Consider the following 17,614-nt stretch of genomic DNA (forward strand, 5'->3'; position numbering starts at 1 on the left):
AACTCAGCCCATCTTAGCCCAAGTACACTTTGGGTTGGATTGGGCAATGACTCATTTATTGACCCAAACCATCTTGACCCGCCCAAATTCAGCCCAACCTACCCATTTGCCACCCCTAGACACATTTAAGGAGAAATATTACCTATCAATTTTTTTTATATATTCACATGGTTTGGAACCTAAAATTTCAGACTAAAAGATAGAGAGATCTCATTCGTCCCAAAATTTCCAAAAGAAAATGAAAGTACTTTGCAATTTAGTAGTTACGCCCAAATAGTAGTTAATAGGCCTCCAAATCACTTAATATTTTCCTCCCATTCCCTCCATGTTCACTACTCCAAAAACAAATTGAATTTAAACCTTCCATTTTTAAGAGTAACTAACAGCAACAAATCACTCTCCTATTTTAAATCAAATTTGGGCCGTTCATAAAAAAGAAAGTTTACTTTTTACGTGCATGACTTATTACAAGATAGAACTTAAAACATAAGACAAGTTAGTACAGTCTCATATCCAAGGTAAATTGAAATTTATGAGAAATTTTTATTTGTTGACTTATAAAATAGAAATTAAGAATGTAAAATGACAGTGTCGCCTTTCTTTTTTTCGTAATGTAAGTTCATAGCTATAGAATTCTTACAAGACATGATGCCTCTGGCTTCACATGAAACATTTGTTAGTAATATTTAGTTATAATGAGAAAAAATATTTTAAGTTAACGAGATGTCAATCATGTGATTATATTACATTATCTTAAATCTTGTTGTCAAAAATTTTATGTACTATTATGAAGATTTGAATATTTTAATTCAAAGGTCCTAAAATCCAAAGCCATATAAAACTCAAGAAAGTGAAATAAACATCAGTTGCACGTACAACGGCGTCAATGCAGTTATTGAACACATAATTAAGTAAATAGAAGTGTGCTCCCTCTAGCAACTTAAGCTTTTAGATAAGATGATTACAAGCTTCAACAGCAGCGATAGCCGATAAGACAAAACAAGAAGGGAAAAAGGCCATTATTGCCCATGTACTATTGGCATTTAAGCATGTTTCTCCCTCGTTATACTATACATTCAATCCCCACCCTACCGTTAACAAAGTAAGCAAAAATACCTCTAATCCTAATGTTTTGACACTGTGGAACCCAGGACCCCCAAATAAATTGTCACGTAATAATACATGTCAGCATTTTTGTAGATTCACTATCCAAAAAATTATTTTAATTCCTTTTTCCTTTTTTTCTTTTACTTTTCTCTTTCTTTTTTTTCAACATCAGTTTTTCTGCTTCTCTAACGCCAAATGGAAAAATTATCAACCCTAATTTTAAAGACCCCTCGTTCTCCTCAATTTTCAGCTCCACAACTCGATTCAATCCGAACCAAATCAGTCCAAATACTCTCAAACTTCAAAAATAAGTTCTTCTACTCAATACCAAGTATACTTAACAACACAGCTGATTTCAACTACAAAAATTGGAGTTCAATTCAAACCCACTTCAATACTTAAAAGCTGCTTAATAATGGTGGTTTTTTCTTGCTCTGATTCGTTTCCCAACAACAACCAAGCATTAAGAACAACTTAGCCCCTCAATTCCAGCTTCAAATCACACAGAAAACCTCCAAATATTTTATGAAGCTCAGATTTCGAAGTTGACATAGTGAAAATGCTGAGGAACTCGATGTCTAAGTAAACTTGTTTTTTTTCTTTCAGATTCGTTGTCAATTTAGCTTCATAGCAACAAATAACGATTAATTCTAGATATACCCATGTTTTTCCCTCACCTTTATAGACATGATAAAAACAAAAGGATCTGAATTTGCTATAGAAATCAAAGTTGATTGGTTGAATTTTGAATTCGGCGGAGAAGATGATAACGCCGGAAACAGAGGAGAAAAGGAGAAGAAAAAGAAAGAGTTAAAAAGTTTAAAATAACACAAGATAAATTTAAGGATTATCTGATTTGGTCGTTGGGTTTGGGATTAAAGGTTAGTGGAAGTCTGAGTTGGCAGCTGACTTGGAAAAAAGAGAGGGGGTCAGCTACCACATTGATGAGGCGTTAGGGTTAAGGGTATTTTTGCTTACTTTGTTAACAGTAGGGTGGGGATTGAACGTATAGTATTACGAGGGTGAAACGTGCTTAAATGCCAATAGTACAGGGGCGATAATGGCATTTTTCCCAAACAAGAATCATTAAAGACGAAGCGAATTTTATGCTTCTAATCTAAACCTCACAGAATATAATACGTTGATGACAAACTTGAAGAGTTCAATTGCATAATAAATGTTTTTTCAATTGGTGATCACAGAAGTAGTTAGGGAGAGGTTCAGAAATAAATTAAAGGAATCAAAAGTAAGACCCCACATTTAATATTTTATCTATGCTTCAAGATAAGGATATGTCGTTGAAATATTTACTTGCAAATCACATTATTCTGATCTATCTACTTGCAAGTCACCGACAAAATTATAATAGATAAATATATATTTTTAACTGTTTCAAAAAAATAATTTATATATATACATATATATATATATATACTTTTCAGCTAGCAAATACAATTAATTTCAGCTCACCGGGCAACATTGTATATTGTCTATCTATAACAAGATGACTTTCTATAGAGCAACTCTATAGTATTACTTTCGGACACCATTGTTATAAAATACATGTTTTGTCATGTGATGACATCAAATTCGTATAACACTATATCTAAGTTTCATTTACGTAATTAGGTAAGATAAATGTATATACTTTAATTGGAAGAAGAGTAATTGGTTTTTTGAACTCTTAGAAAATGTAACATGTAACAACTAGTCAAATTGTATCAATGTATCTCACTCCGGTGCCAAATGCTAATTATTTTGATAAACTAAAATTATTTTAAAATATTTGATATTTTAGGATATTTTTAGTTCTTTTTTTTTCACCCATGTCCAATTAGTGGAACATTCATTAACTACTATATTTACTAATTGTCCACTACACTAAAAATATGTTTCTATTTGTTCATTTTAGCAAATCTAGAGATACATATCTGATATCCCCCTATTTTACCTTTATATCAAAAATTTATTTCCTAAATGATTTCTCAAGACTTTTGAAATATTGTCATTATTATGGGTACTATGCTAAAATATATATTTTATTTATTGTTTCTTAAAGGGAGTGCAAAGTCTATTATGGAAAAGTCTATTATGACCCTTGATAGAAAAGTATTAAGTTCGAGGATTAGAGTAGTAGAGTAGGTGTCTAGAGTGTTCATAATAGTAGTATTGGCACGCATCTCGCTTTTTGTTAGTAGTAGGCTTTTATGACTAACCGTTATTTTCTTTCATTGTTGTTCACCTTACTGTCTTGTTGTTTTTATTCTTCTTTTATATGGCTTTTTAGTACTGTCCCTTCTTGTCTATATTTTCATTAATATGGTGCTTATGCTTTCCTGAGCTGGGGGTCTATTGGAAACAACCTCTTTATCCTTACAAGGTAGAGATGAGGTTTGTGTACACACTATCCTCCCCAAACCCCACAATATAGTATAATACTAGGTGTGTTGTTATTGTTGTTGTCGTGGTAGTATACAAATATTTTGATGATTAAGGGTGTGTTTGGTATGAAGGAAAATATTTTCCAATTTTCCCATGTTTAGTTTTCCTTATCAATAGAAGGGAAAACATTTTCCAAAACTCCTTCTCAACTTTCCCCACCCTTTCTCTCCAAAAAAAGCTTTTTTCTTTCAAATTTCAGTTTTTCTGTTACCACCCACCCTACTACCCCTCCACCCCACCCCCACCCCCTCCCGCAACCTCCCGCAAAAAAAAATAATTTTACCTTCTTTTTTTTGCAATTTCAAATTTCTATTTTTTTATTTTTCTGCACCACCCACCTCGCTCCTCCCCTCCCCCTCTCCGCCACTGTCCCCCACCCCCTCACGAAAAAAAATATTTTTTAAATATATTTTTCAGTTTTAGGTTTTTTATTTATCGGTTTAATGGTTCAAAACTTTATAACTTCCAAAGTTATGAGTTCAGTGGTTTATGTGTTTGGAAGTTTACGGGTTCGAAATTCCGCGATTTCGAAAGTTTAGCGGTTCAAAAGTTTATGAAATTTGTGGATTCGGAAAGTCGGTTTGAAAGTTTATGGCTTCATGTTTATTATATCTAAATTATTTATAAATACTCTTGAGAAGTCATTTTCCTTAATCTGCGTACCAAACACCTGAAAATAAATAAGATTACTACTTATTTTCCAAGAAAATATTTTCTTGGAAAACATTTTTCGTTATACCAAACACACCCTAGAAGTATCAAATATTTTTCATTTGGAGAGTATAAACGCATTAAAAGACTAATGATATAAACCGGAAGTAGTAATAATTTTCTTAATTTGTCAACAAGTATAATTTAAATCCATGAAACAATTGTAATCTACCTAGGATTATCATATATTAAGGACCATAATGAACTTTAGTTAAAGTAACAATCGAATTAAGGTGACAGTCACTATCTTCTCACAGTACACATAGAAACGAAACCAGAATTTGAAGTTTAACGGTTCAGTTTTCCAATCAGTTAAGGTTACCGGATTTTAAATTAATAATTTACATATATTCAATAAATTTTAAAAATAAATATAAGATTTAAACCAAAGCTACTGAGTTCGACCGAACCCGCAACCACAAGGCTAGCTCCGCGTTGAGTACACACAACAATAATGTCTCGTGAAAAATACTGGTAACGGCTAAACCATATGCCTATCGTTACAATTAAAGATTCCCCATTTTTCTACTCACTACCTTCCAACTCCCTTTTATTATAAACCAAAATACTATACTCTTTTTGCTGTACGCATTCAATAAATCCCATTTTCTACCCAAAAAAAAAAAAAAAAAAAACAGAGAGAGAAGAAAAATGGAGGGATTATCAGTATCAAGGAATTTATATAGTGGATTAAAGGGGAAAGGCTACGAGAGGCTAAACGGAGCGGGTCGGAGAAGGAAGATCCGGGTCGAATATTTATCCGGCGAAAGTTCTAAATATAAGAGAGGAAGGTTCTGGAAGATAAATCTGAGGCCAAGGCTGAAACTGAAACTGAAACTGAAACGGTTTTCGCCGAAGAAATTGCTGTTAAACATGCGCGATGCGTACGTAAACATGATGTTAAAGATTGCTAATTCAAGGATTATGAGCAGCGGTGGATTAACAGGTGATTATGGAGTTAATGGATTTGGAATGAGGCAATTTAAAGAGTATGATGAGAAGATGATTGTGGAGATTTATAAATCTATGGTTATTGCACAGGGACAGTTGGTTAATCACGATGCTGCTGCTGCTGCTGCTACAAAATTTGGCACTGAGATTATGTGCCAACGGTAATTAATTCGATTAAAAAGTTGGATTACTATGTAAGAATCAATAAATAATTCTCTTTTGGTATCTTATATTTTGGCGTCCGACTAATTTGGATTCTAGTTAGGAAGTCTCTTACTTTGAAGGTAAAATGCGCTCTACTTATTTTCAAGAATTTGAACCTGAAATATTTATAGCCAAGTTTCTCCGAGCTAAAAATATTTTTTTGAAAAAATAAATATTTTTTTTAAAGTTGAAGTTTTTCCCCAAACTTTTAGAAGTACAAAATATGTTTTTGAGCAGAAGCAGAAACAGTTTTGAAAAAGCAGAAAAAGTAACTTTTATCAGTAGCATTTTTGAGAAAAATTCACTTATAAGTATTTTTTTAAAAGTTTGGCAAAATATTAATTGTTACTTAGAAGTGCTTATCAAATTAATTAGCCAAACACAGAGTGTTTTTCACCAAAAGTACCTTTTAAAAATACCACTTTTGAAAAAAAAAATCTCAAAATAAGTTGATTTTCTCAGCGTGGCCAAACGGGCTATTAATTAAGGATTAAAAGCTACTTATCGCCTATGGGTAGAATCAATAAATCCTGTCTAAGTCATGTTTTGTTCCTTATTAATTTCCTTAAAAGGAGGGTCAATTTCCTTACTGTTCTAAAGGAAACTTAGTATAATTCCACAAATAAAATATAAAAAGGATAGTATATATATAGACTTTACCTCTATCTCAAAGTTAGAGAGGCAAATATAAGTTGTATAAGTAATAGTATGATTGTGCAAGGTTTTATCCACGAAGATGAAAAGAAAACCTAGTTTAATCTAAGAATTTAAGTATGCAAGAATTTTTTGTCACTCTATTCATTTCATTTCATTGGTGGTGTTTGATTAAGTACAAATTTTAAAAGAACAAAAAAATTCTAAAACTTGTTGTCTTTAACTCTTAAACGTGCCATGATTAAAAGTTTATTCAACATGTCATTTCAGATATTGATATCTTATACTTCCTCGGTTCACTTTTACTTAGATATATTTTGATTTTTCATGTCTCTTACAAAAATAATAAATGAAGTGTATAATTTACCTTGATACTCACATTAATTAATGCATATTTTATTGGATTTGAGAAAATAATTTGAAATGAGTAATAAATACTGTGGGTATAACAAGAAATTTTTTTGTCTTATCTTGATATGCATAAAGTAACAAGTAAAAATAAAAATCTATTTTTAGTATACATGCCAAGTAAAAGTGAACGGAGTACATTTTCAAAAGGGTTTGAAGCTATAAATAGGAAAATTACTGCTCATCTTAAGCTCTAAACTAGTAGAGAACATTCTAGAAAATGTTGTTCCTGTTATAAAATAAAAGCAATGCAGTAAAATATAAACAAAAAGAGATAGAGAGAATGAAGATGTGTTTTCTTCTTTCACTTTGGTGTAATTTTTCATTGCAATTACATGGCCTTTTATAGGCATAGAAAGTAAAGATGATGGACATAAAATAGGAAATTTAATCTTTAAGTTATTCACAACATGGACATCCAATGTAGCATCCAAAGTAGTATCCAATGTACAAACTATTCATAACACTCCCCCTTGGATGTTCATGTAAGATAATGTGCCTCATTAAAAACTTATAAAAAAAATATTAGGATGTACATAGTTATTTATAATATGCATTGTTTGCTGCCTCATTAAAAACCTTACCAGGAAAACCCAGTAGGACAAAACCTTGGCTAAAGAAAAGAGTGCAGCGTGTAGTTACTCCCCCTGATGAAAAATCACTTAATGTCTCGAAGACGACGCATTCCAATCTTATATATCAGCTTTTCAAATATTGAGGTTGGTAATGCCTTAGTGAACAGATCAGCCAAATTATCACTTGAACGAACTTGTTGTACATCTATTTCACCATTCTTCTGAAGATCATGAGTGAAAAAGAATTTCGGTGAAATGTGTTTTGTTCTATCTCCTTTGATAAATCCTCCTTTCAATTGAGCTATGCATGCAGCATTGTTTTCATACAATATTGTTGGAATATTCTCTTTCGAAGAAATACCACATGTTTACTGAATGTGTTGAGTTATAGATCTTAACCAAACGCATTCTCGACTTGCTTCGTGAATGACTATTATCTCTGCATGATTTGAAGAAGTAGCAATCATAGTTTGTTTTGTCGAACGCCATGATATGGCTGTACCTCCACTTGTAAATAAATAGCCTGTCTGAGATCGACCTTTGTGTGGATCAGACAAATATCCTGCATCTGCATAACCAATCAATGATGGCTTGGATTCATTTGAATAAAATAAACCCATATCAATGGTCTCTTGGAGGTATCTGAATATATGTTTAATACCATTCCAGTATCTTTGTGTTGGCGAAGTACTAAATCTTGCCAATAAGCTTACCGAGAAAGCTATATCTGGTCGGAAATTATTGGCAAGATACATTAATGCCCCAATTTCACTAAGATATGGTACTTCGGCACCAAGAAGCTCTTCATCATTTTCATGAAGTCGAAATGGATCTTTCTTTATATCAAGTGATCTCACAACCATCGGGGTACTCAATGGATGTGCTTTATCCATATAGAATCGCTTCAAAATCTTTTCGGTGTATGTCGATTGATGGACAAATATTCCATCTTTCATATACTCAATTTGTAGACCAAGACAAAATTTTGTCTTTCCAAGATCTTTTATTTCAAATTCTTTCTTCAAACAGTCTACTGTTTTTGGAAGCTCCCCAGGAGTTCCAATGATATTTAAATCATCAACATACACGATGATTATAACAAATTCAGATCCATACCTTTTTATAAAGACACAGGGACAAATTGGATCATTCTTGTACCCTTCTTTCAACAGGTATTCACTCAGGCGATTGTACCACATACGTCCTGATTGTTTCAATCCGTATAAAGATTTCTGAAGCTTTATTGAACAAGTTTCTCGAAAATTTTTATATGCTTCTGGCACTTTAAATCCCTCAGGTACTTTCATAAAAATTTCGTTGTCTAATGATCCATACAAATAGGTTGTAACAATATCCATTAGATGTATATCAAGTTTTTCTTGTACTGCCATCTTTATGAGATTTCTGAAGGTGATAGCATCCACTACAGGAGAATATGTCTCCATATAATCAATTCCAGGCCTTTGGGAAAACCCTTGTGCCACAAGTCGTGCTTTATATCTAACGACTTCATTTTTATCATTTCGTTTTTGCACAAAAAACCATTTATACCCTACCGGCTTTATGCCTTCAGGTGTTCGAACTATGGGTTCGAAGACTTCACGCTTTCCAAGTGAAGTTAACTCTGCCTGGATAGCGTCTTTCCATTTTGGCCAATCATTTCTCTGTCTACATTCATTAACAGATTTTGGTTCAATATCCTCATCTTGTTGCATTATTTCAACAGCAACATTATAAGCAAAAATGTTATCGATAACAATATTATTTCGGTTCCATCTTTTCCCGGTTGAGACGTAACTTATTGATATCTCTTCATTTTCATTATTTTTAGGTACCTGGACCTCCCCTAAGGTCTTATCATTTGTTACGTCTTGGGGCTCTTCTTGAGCCACTACCTCTGTGTTATGTTCACTTTGATCACTTGCTCCTTTTCTTCTTCGAGGATTTTTATCTTTAGAACCGATTGGTCTACCACGTTTCAAGCATGACTTAGACTCATTTGCTTTAATTAATTGTTCTGTCGGGATATCAATTCGAATTGGAGCATTAGCAGCTGGAATATGTGACTTAGTCACCCTTGGTAGGTTAGTGAATGCATCTGGCAATTGATTTGCAATATTTTGTAAATGAATAATCTTTTGAACCTCTTGTTCACATTGATTTGTTCGAGGATCTAAATGAGACAGTGATAATGCATTCCAATCTATCTTCTTTTTCAGCTGCTTATTTTCTCCCCCTAATGTTGGATATATTGATTCATTAAAATGGCAATCAGAAAATCTTGCCGTAAATAAATCTCCAGTCATCGGCTCTAGATATTTTATAATAGAAGGAGATTCATATCCAACATATATCCCCAACCTTCTTTGAGGACCCATCTTTGTGCGTTGTGGTGGAGCAATTGGAACATATATCGCACAACCAAAGATCCTAAGATGGGAAATATTTGGCTCCTGACCAAAAGCCAATTGCAATGGGGAGACTTTATGATAACTTGTGGGCCTTATCCGCACAAGTGCTGCTGCGTGCAAAATAGCATGACCCCATACTGAAATGGGAAGTTTTGTTCTCATAAACATTGGTCTAGAAATTAATTGGAGGCGTTTGATCAATAATTCTGCTAGACCATTTTGTGTATGAACATGAGCAACCGGATGTTCAATTATTATCCCAGTTGAAATACAATAATCATTAAAGGCTTGGGATGTAAACTCACCGGCATTATCAAGACGAATTGTCTTAATTGCATAATCTGGAAATTGTGCTCTTAGCTTTATTATTTGAGCCAATAATCTCGCAAATGTCATATTGCGAGTTGATAGTAAGCACACATGTGATCTTGTAGATGCATCTACCAAAACCATATAATATTTGAATGGTCCACATGGAGGGTGAATGGGCCCACATATATCACCCTGTATACTTTCCAGAAATGCAGGGGTTTCCATCCTAACTTTAATAGTTGATGGTCTAATAATTAATTTTCCTTGAGAACACGCAGCACAAGAGAATTCCTTAAATTGAAGAATCTTCTGATTCTTCATTGCATGTCCATGTGAATTCTCAATTATTTTATGCATCATATTAGAACCAGGATGGCCCAACCGGTCATGCCAAATAATAAAATTATCTTGATTAGTAAACTTCTCGTTTACTACGACATGTGTTTCAATCCTGCTAATACTTGTGTAGTATAAGCCGGAGGAAAGAGCAGGTAACATTTCAAGCACATATTTCTTACCGGACATTATTGTAGTAATATAAAGATATTCAATCTTTTCATCATTTGTAGTCTCAATATGATAGCCATTTTGGCGAATATCTTTGAAACTTAATAAGTTTCTTTGAGATTTACTACAATATAGTGCTTCATCAATATGAAATAATACATCATAAGAAATATGAAAGACAAGCAGGAAAAAAACATTAAGAAATACATTAGAAATGTAGAAACTAGCAACACATGATGCATTAGGAAAATATACTCAAGAAAAATAAACTAGTTTTGCAAACATAAACATAACAACTTTTATAGCTTCATTCCCCAGTAAGATGATTAGTTCTTCAGTTAATATCCTCAAAGAAGTCCCCAACTTCTAAATGAGTAATATTTGTTAGGCCTTCAAAATCATCATCTTTATATGCAAGATGTGCCTTAGAATCATATTTATTTGAGGGACCTGCTTCATCATCATTATTTTGAAAGGTCAAGTGTGCCTCCACATTATTTTCTTTTTTCTTGAGGGAGGCTTGATAAAGTTTGACAAAATGTTCTGGCGTACGACAAATGCGTGCCCAATGACCTCTCATACCACATCGGTGACACATACTAGTTTTACCATTTGAATGATTAATTTGAGAACCCTTATTGTTCTCCAATTTATTTCCACCATAATGACGATAATTGTTTCTCCCCCTGCCACGTTCACGTTTACGACCATGTCCACGACCACGGTAATTATTTTATTTTCTTTCAAACTTATCATATGTTGCTACAGCATTCACTTTCGGAAATGGAGCTGACCCAGTGGGACGGGCTTCATGATTTTTCATTAATAGAGTATTATTTTGCTCAGCCACAAGTAGGCATGTGATTAACTCAGAATATTTCTTAAAACCTTTTTCACGGTATTGTTGTTGTAGCACCACATTTGAAGCGTGAAAAGTAGAAAATATTTTTTCCAATAAGTCCTCATCTGTGATAGTGTCTCCACATAATTTTAATAGAGCACTTACTTTAAAGATAACAGAATTATACTCACTTACGGTTTTAAAGTCTTGCAACCTTAAATGTATCCACTCATACCGAGCTTTCGGTAATACTGTAAGTTTTAGGTGGTCATATCGATCCTTCAAATTAATCCATAATTCAAGTGGATCTTTTACGGTTAAATATTCAGTTTTTAACCCTTCATGTAGATGATGACGAAGGAAAATCATGGTCTTCGCTTTATCCTGATTTGATGCTTCATTTCCTTGTATAATAGTATTTCCAAGACCTTTAGTGTCAAGGTGAATTTCAGCATCAAGAACTCATGATAAATAGTTCCTCCCGGTGATGTCAAGTGCCACAAATTCAAGTTTTGATAAATTTGACATAGTGAAAACTATCATAAAAGATGAATAAGTTAGAGAAATAATTATAATAATAAATAATTAATGAAAACAAAACGATTAAGGTAAAAGAAATGAAAATAGAGCTATATCATGTTAACAATCTACTATTTCATTTTATTCTTGCCATAAAGTAGAAATTACATACTTGTTTCATTTCACTTTATATTATTGATATATATGTGTTAATAGAATTGAACGTGACTAATATTATTTATATGTTCCAATAAATATAAAGTAATTAAACTATAAAATTATTGCTTGTCAATTTATTTCTCATAGTTCTTCAAAATGCCTTAAAGATATGTTTTGATCTAGGGAGTCCATGAATATTATAAGTATGACATTAGTGCATAGCTAGTTTGATGACTTTGAGGTCCTATAAGAGTTGAGCACGGAAGGAAATAGTTATTTTATCACTGCAATGTACTTAAACTATTTAAGATGCCCAAGCACACAAGTAATCTGCAAACAATGAGCATATGATATGTACTGCCATAAATAAAATGATTATAATAATACATACCTTAATAAAATATGGCTCAACTTAGCGGGAGTTAAGAATAAAATTAGAGCTTCGTGCTGATAACGTGTTATAAAATAAAAGCAATGCAGTAAAATGTAAACAAGAAGAGATAGAGAGAATGGAGAAGTGTTTTCTTCTTTCACTTTGGTGTAGTTTTTCATTGCAATTACATGGCCTTTTATAGGCATAGAAAGTAAAGATGATGGACATAAAATAGGAAATTTAATTTTTAAGTTATTCACAACATGAGCATCAAATGTAGTATCCAATGTAGTATCCAAAGTAGTATCTAATGTACAAACTATTCATAACAGTCCCAGAATTATTCTTTTGAACTCAAATTTAAATTAGCTGGATAAATACATTAAGTATGGCGTCGCTCCATCAGGTGAAGCTATAAATAAACAAAAAAGGACTATATATGTCCCTCTACTATCGCATAATAGTTATTTATATCCTTCCTTATACTATTCGATGTTTCTTACCCCTGCCGTTAGGGCTGCTTATCAGGCGAATTGGACGGTTATTTACTCTTAACGATTTGGCTTATCGGTTATCGGCTTTTAAATGTATTAATCCGCTAGCCAACCGATAAGATATCAGGCGGATTAGTATCGATTTAGCTCTTATTGGGCAGTTATCAGGCGGTTTATCGGCCTAATTCAATCTATATTCAATCAGAATTACTAGAAAATATGCACTTACAAACAGAGTACTAATTAAGAACCCATATGGGAGTGTAGCTCCCTTACAAATTGAAAACTCACTTAGTTCATGTTTACGACTAAGATTTCAGGCGCATCACCTTTCATCAGGTGTCCATAATATTCATTGTTAATGCCTGAAAAAGACATCTCTACGCCCTCACCTATATCGTATAACTGATGCATTGGCTAACTTATCTTGTCCAGTTCAGTGTTGTTGCATCCTTTATGCATTATGCCTGAGAAAGACTTGTTTATAATGTAATACTACTTCATCTGTATGAGTATTCCAAATATTTGTATGCTTGAATTTGATTATGAACTTTCTGCCTTTTGTAAAGTAATTAACATGGATTATGTTACATATTTTTTATAATTCTGATTATTTAGGAATTAGGCGTTAGAACTTAGAGATAGAGTACCGGAAGAGTGGAAGACTGAAGTGGAAGGGTTTTTGATATTTAATATATATATATATATATATATATATATATATATATATATATGGATAAAAATAAATTATATATATTCTTAACGGGTTAACGGATTATCCGTTAAGAAAATTGAATAATCCGCCCCCAAACCGATAAACCGTAAATAAAAAAAATTTAATTCGTTTCCCGTCCGTTAAACCGTTAACCCGATACCAATAAGCCATTAAGCTTCGATTTCGGTTTCGGTTCGATTTTGAACACCCGTACTCGCCGTTAGCCTTTTTAACAAATCTACCCCTCCGATTAACGGACCCCGTCTGTACGTACACGTGGCACATTTTTTAGATCCTTAGACCTTTATATATCAATAATAAGAAGCCGTCTTCTTTTCTTCTCAAAAATTAGGATTTAGACTCCATCTTCATAGTACATCTATGCGTATATCTGTTCCTAAGGATCAGATTGTTACATTTCCTTTTAGCTTTGAATTAAATTAACAGTTCCTTTGTTTCTGAATCAATTTTCTGTAAGATTGGCAAGAAAAAAATGATTTCAAAATGAAGGGGAAAAAACAAGAGAAAGAAACGTTCTCTATTTTTTCGTTTCCCAGTAACAATTTTACAGGACTATAATTTCATGAACAATTTTGTAAAACAAGAGAACCAACAGACATTCGAATAGGAAATCAGAACAGAATAAAAGAAAAACAGTAAAAATAAAAGAACCTGAGTAATTTTTGAGAAGAAAAGAAGATGGTTTCTTATTATTGATATATGGGTTTAATACATTTTCGGGTATGGATCTGGGTTGGGAAAAGAAAAAGGTTCTAGGAATCTAAAAATGCGCCACGTGTCTGCATAGATTGGGCCCGTTAATCGGAGGGGTAGATTTGTTAAAAAAGCACTGCAGGGGTAAGAAACACCGAATAATATAACGGAGGATATAAATAACTAATATCCGACAGTAAAGGAACATATATAGCCCTTTTCCGACAAATAAAAGTTCAATAGTTGATTAATACTAGTGACGTCTGATTTGAATTTTATTTAAGCACCATTTCAAAAGGCAAAGCTCTACTCTTTATTATCAAAGGTAAAATTTATTGTTGATGACAATATTGTAATTTAAATATTCGGATTAAATCTGGATTTACATCTAAGATCGTACATAAGACTCTCTAACAAAAGCGATTTTATACCTGAGGCTCGAACAGAATACCTCTGGTTAATGATGAATGAATCATTTCTATTTTAACACGACGAAATGTTACCATAACTAGGAAAATTTCTTTACCTAAATGCAATTGCCATGAAGTTTAAATCCCTTTTCCAATGGCTACCTTGATCTATCCTATCATTATAATTCCATCAAAATCTGGAATCTGCATTTTGCAATCCTTTGCTATCAGTACTATTATTTTAATTGTTGATTATTGGATCAACTTATAGGGTTTGATTTGATTTGTAATTTCAGGAAAATCTGTTTACCTTGAAAATGGTATTTACAATTATATTTGATTTGTGGTTCTAAAAATACGCGATTTATCTTAATACTAGTTGTTAGGTGAATAATGCTAAGTGTAAATGAGCAAGAAATTATAAGCAAACCCGTGTGGTCACAAGGTTGAGGGCCTCGAGCTCTGCGCTGTGGGACCTCGAGGACAACCTTTAATAGATTGATGATGAGCAATAAATGAAGAACAATATATGAACAAATGATGAACAATAAATGAACACAATAAATGAGGAGCAATAAAGCTATAGAGTAATTGTTGAGCACGTTTTAGCAAGATGAGCAGAGAATGTTCTCTTGTATTCAATGTTGTATTGTCCGGTGAAAAAAGTCCTCATACAAGAATGTTTGGGTCCCCTTTATATAGGAGGGGTGAATCCCAACATAGTACATGTCTAATAACAACAAGGAAATGCTATTGGTACAACTGTATAATGACTTAGTACGGATTTGTACTATTCTTACAGACCCGGTCAGTTCTAACCACGTATATTTGGGAGTTTTTCAGCGTATCCATGACGACCATCGATTGTACTACTCCGAGATCGATCGTAGTGAGCTTTCGATGTATTCCCTCGAGGGACACACCTCTGGGTCGCACCTCACGCTCTGCTTCGGGCTTCTTCGAGGTTAGGTGTGGAGCAGCATAATAGCCCCAAAGTTGAACTCCCCAATTTTAACCGTATACAGATAGTCCCTACGTTTCTTAGAATGAAATGATAAGAAACGATCTTGAATTCTTATCTCTTTGATACCCCCATTATGACGTCAGCCACGTGAGATCATTGAATGGCATGACAGAAAAGTTGTACAGGGGTCTTGCCAAGCAACTCCTCCAATTTCACTTAGATGACTTATAAATACTCTAATTCCCTATCTTTTAAACCTTTGCAACACCTTTAGATCTTCAAATCTTTGCAAATAGTTTCCTATTTTCTCATTTCTTCTGCGTTCACTTCTTCGTCAGTTTGCTTTGAGACTTCGTTATAACCATGGCCAAAACTTCTAAGACAGTACCTCAAAAAGGGGAAGCCCCTTCTTCGTTGAGCTCGTCTAAGAGCAAAAGGGTAGTGCCCATCAGCGTCGAGGAGTGTGTTTCTGGGACCTTCGATACAGCCTCCAATTTCAAAATTGATAAACCTTCTTCGGTACCGGGCCGATGCGAACTCATGTCTCGCTATGTTAGTCTAATAACTGACATAAAAAAGGTGAAAATAGATTGCCGTTGGGGAAAGGCGGTACAAGTAGAGAACCCTTCTCCGGAAGAGGATATAACTACACATAAACCTGGTTTCCTCGGCGTGTATACGTATCCCTTTACCTTGGGTCCTTTCAGTTCTTCTTCTCCATCGATAGACCTGGTGATCCTTGATTTTTGTCAAGAATATAGAGTGACGCTTGGTTAGATTTATTCCTCTTTTTGGAGAATCGTTTATTTGGTTAGAATTTTCTCGAACATGGCCGAGTGGATGTCTTTCACCCTCGATCACCTGATCAGATTGTATAGTCCTCGTCTCTATAGAGGGGGCCTAGTCAAACTGCGGTATCGATCCTCCAAAGCTATTTTTGCCAACAACGATGAGGATAAAGACCGGGGTGGATGAGCCACTTCGTTCGAGTCAGAACTTCAGACCTCATCCCTGCCGAGAAGATGCCATTCCCCGAGGAATGGAATATGAGGCGTAAGTATTGTTACACCAAGTATATTTTATCATCTGAATGTCCTCTTTTCCTCTTTCGATTTAACTCCTTTGTTGTTTGAATTGATTTTTCTCTGGTTTCTTAGCTACCGTATGGTTCCCCGGAGCGGTCAATGACCTCTCGGGTTAGGTTAGACTTTTAGACTCTGCCTCTTCATATGACAAGCGTGTTTGGAGTGATCTAGCCAAGACTCGATGGGAGGCCAAAAATCATGGTACACCCTCACCATTATCACTTCCAAATCCCTTATGAATGGATTTCTTGGCGGTATGTTTAACATTTTACGCCTTTGCAGGCCTGAGGGAGGCCATTTTAATGAGACCACCTCCTCTTGGCGAAGAGGAGACCCAAAGTGCCGCCAAAGATAGAAAGAGAAAGAAGGATACGCTGGTGGAGTCCCCCAAACCAAAGAGAGCCAAGGCTTGAAAATCCAGGGTCGATGCAATTGTCCTAACTTCGGCAGCTGCTGAGAGTCTTCATGCTGAAGACGAAGATGATGACGGTTGCCCACTGGTGCATAGGGCAAGACGAAACACTAATGCTTCAAAGGTCGTTGGGCAGAAGACTACCAAGTCAGAAGTGGCTGATACGGTCCCACCTTGTACTAAGGAGACCCTCGAGGAGGGTTTGGATGCAGTCCTCGATTCGACCATTGAACAGGATACAACTTGTGCCGATGATCACTTGGTTGGAGCAATCAGAAGATCCCTCTTTGAGGCCCTTCGAGGGAGAGAGGAAGCCTCGATAGAAGTTGATGTCATAGGCGGTCTTCAATCGGGCCCGTCGTTTTCCCTAGGCAAATACAGGACACCTAGAGCAGGGAAATTCCCGATGTGGGGACATCCCAAGGAGTGGATGAGATGTTTGGAGATTTTTTTGCCGGTGTGGAAGAGGACGCTGATCTCGATGCTCCAATCATTCTCGAAAAGGCCACAAAACTCCAAAAATAGGTGATTTTTGACATAACCTTGCACCTTGAGTTTTGATCTTTGTTTTTCTAAATTCTTTCCTTCGTGCAATAGGTCACGATGCTATATAACCAGGCCTTCTCCAAGTAAAGAGCTGAGCTGA

General features: G+C 34.5%; 1 protein-coding gene across 1 annotated transcript; it reads left to right on the plus strand.

Annotated features, from left to right (window-relative positions):
* Positions 1-4,911: 4,911 nt before the first annotated feature.
* On the plus strand, positions 4,912-5,376 carry LOC142179617 (uncharacterized). Its single transcript, XM_075250614.1, has one exon. It carries the CDS (start codon positions 4,912-4,914, stop codon positions 5,374-5,376), a length of 465 nt encoding a protein of 154 aa, XP_075106715.1.
* Positions 5,377-17,614: the final 12,238 nt, after the last annotated feature.

This window comes from Nicotiana tabacum, chromosome 3 (genome assembly GCF_000715075.1).
Source record: "Nicotiana tabacum cultivar K326 chromosome 3, ASM71507v2, whole genome shotgun sequence".
Taxonomy (NCBI): domain Eukaryota; kingdom Viridiplantae; phylum Streptophyta; class Magnoliopsida; order Solanales; family Solanaceae; genus Nicotiana; species Nicotiana tabacum.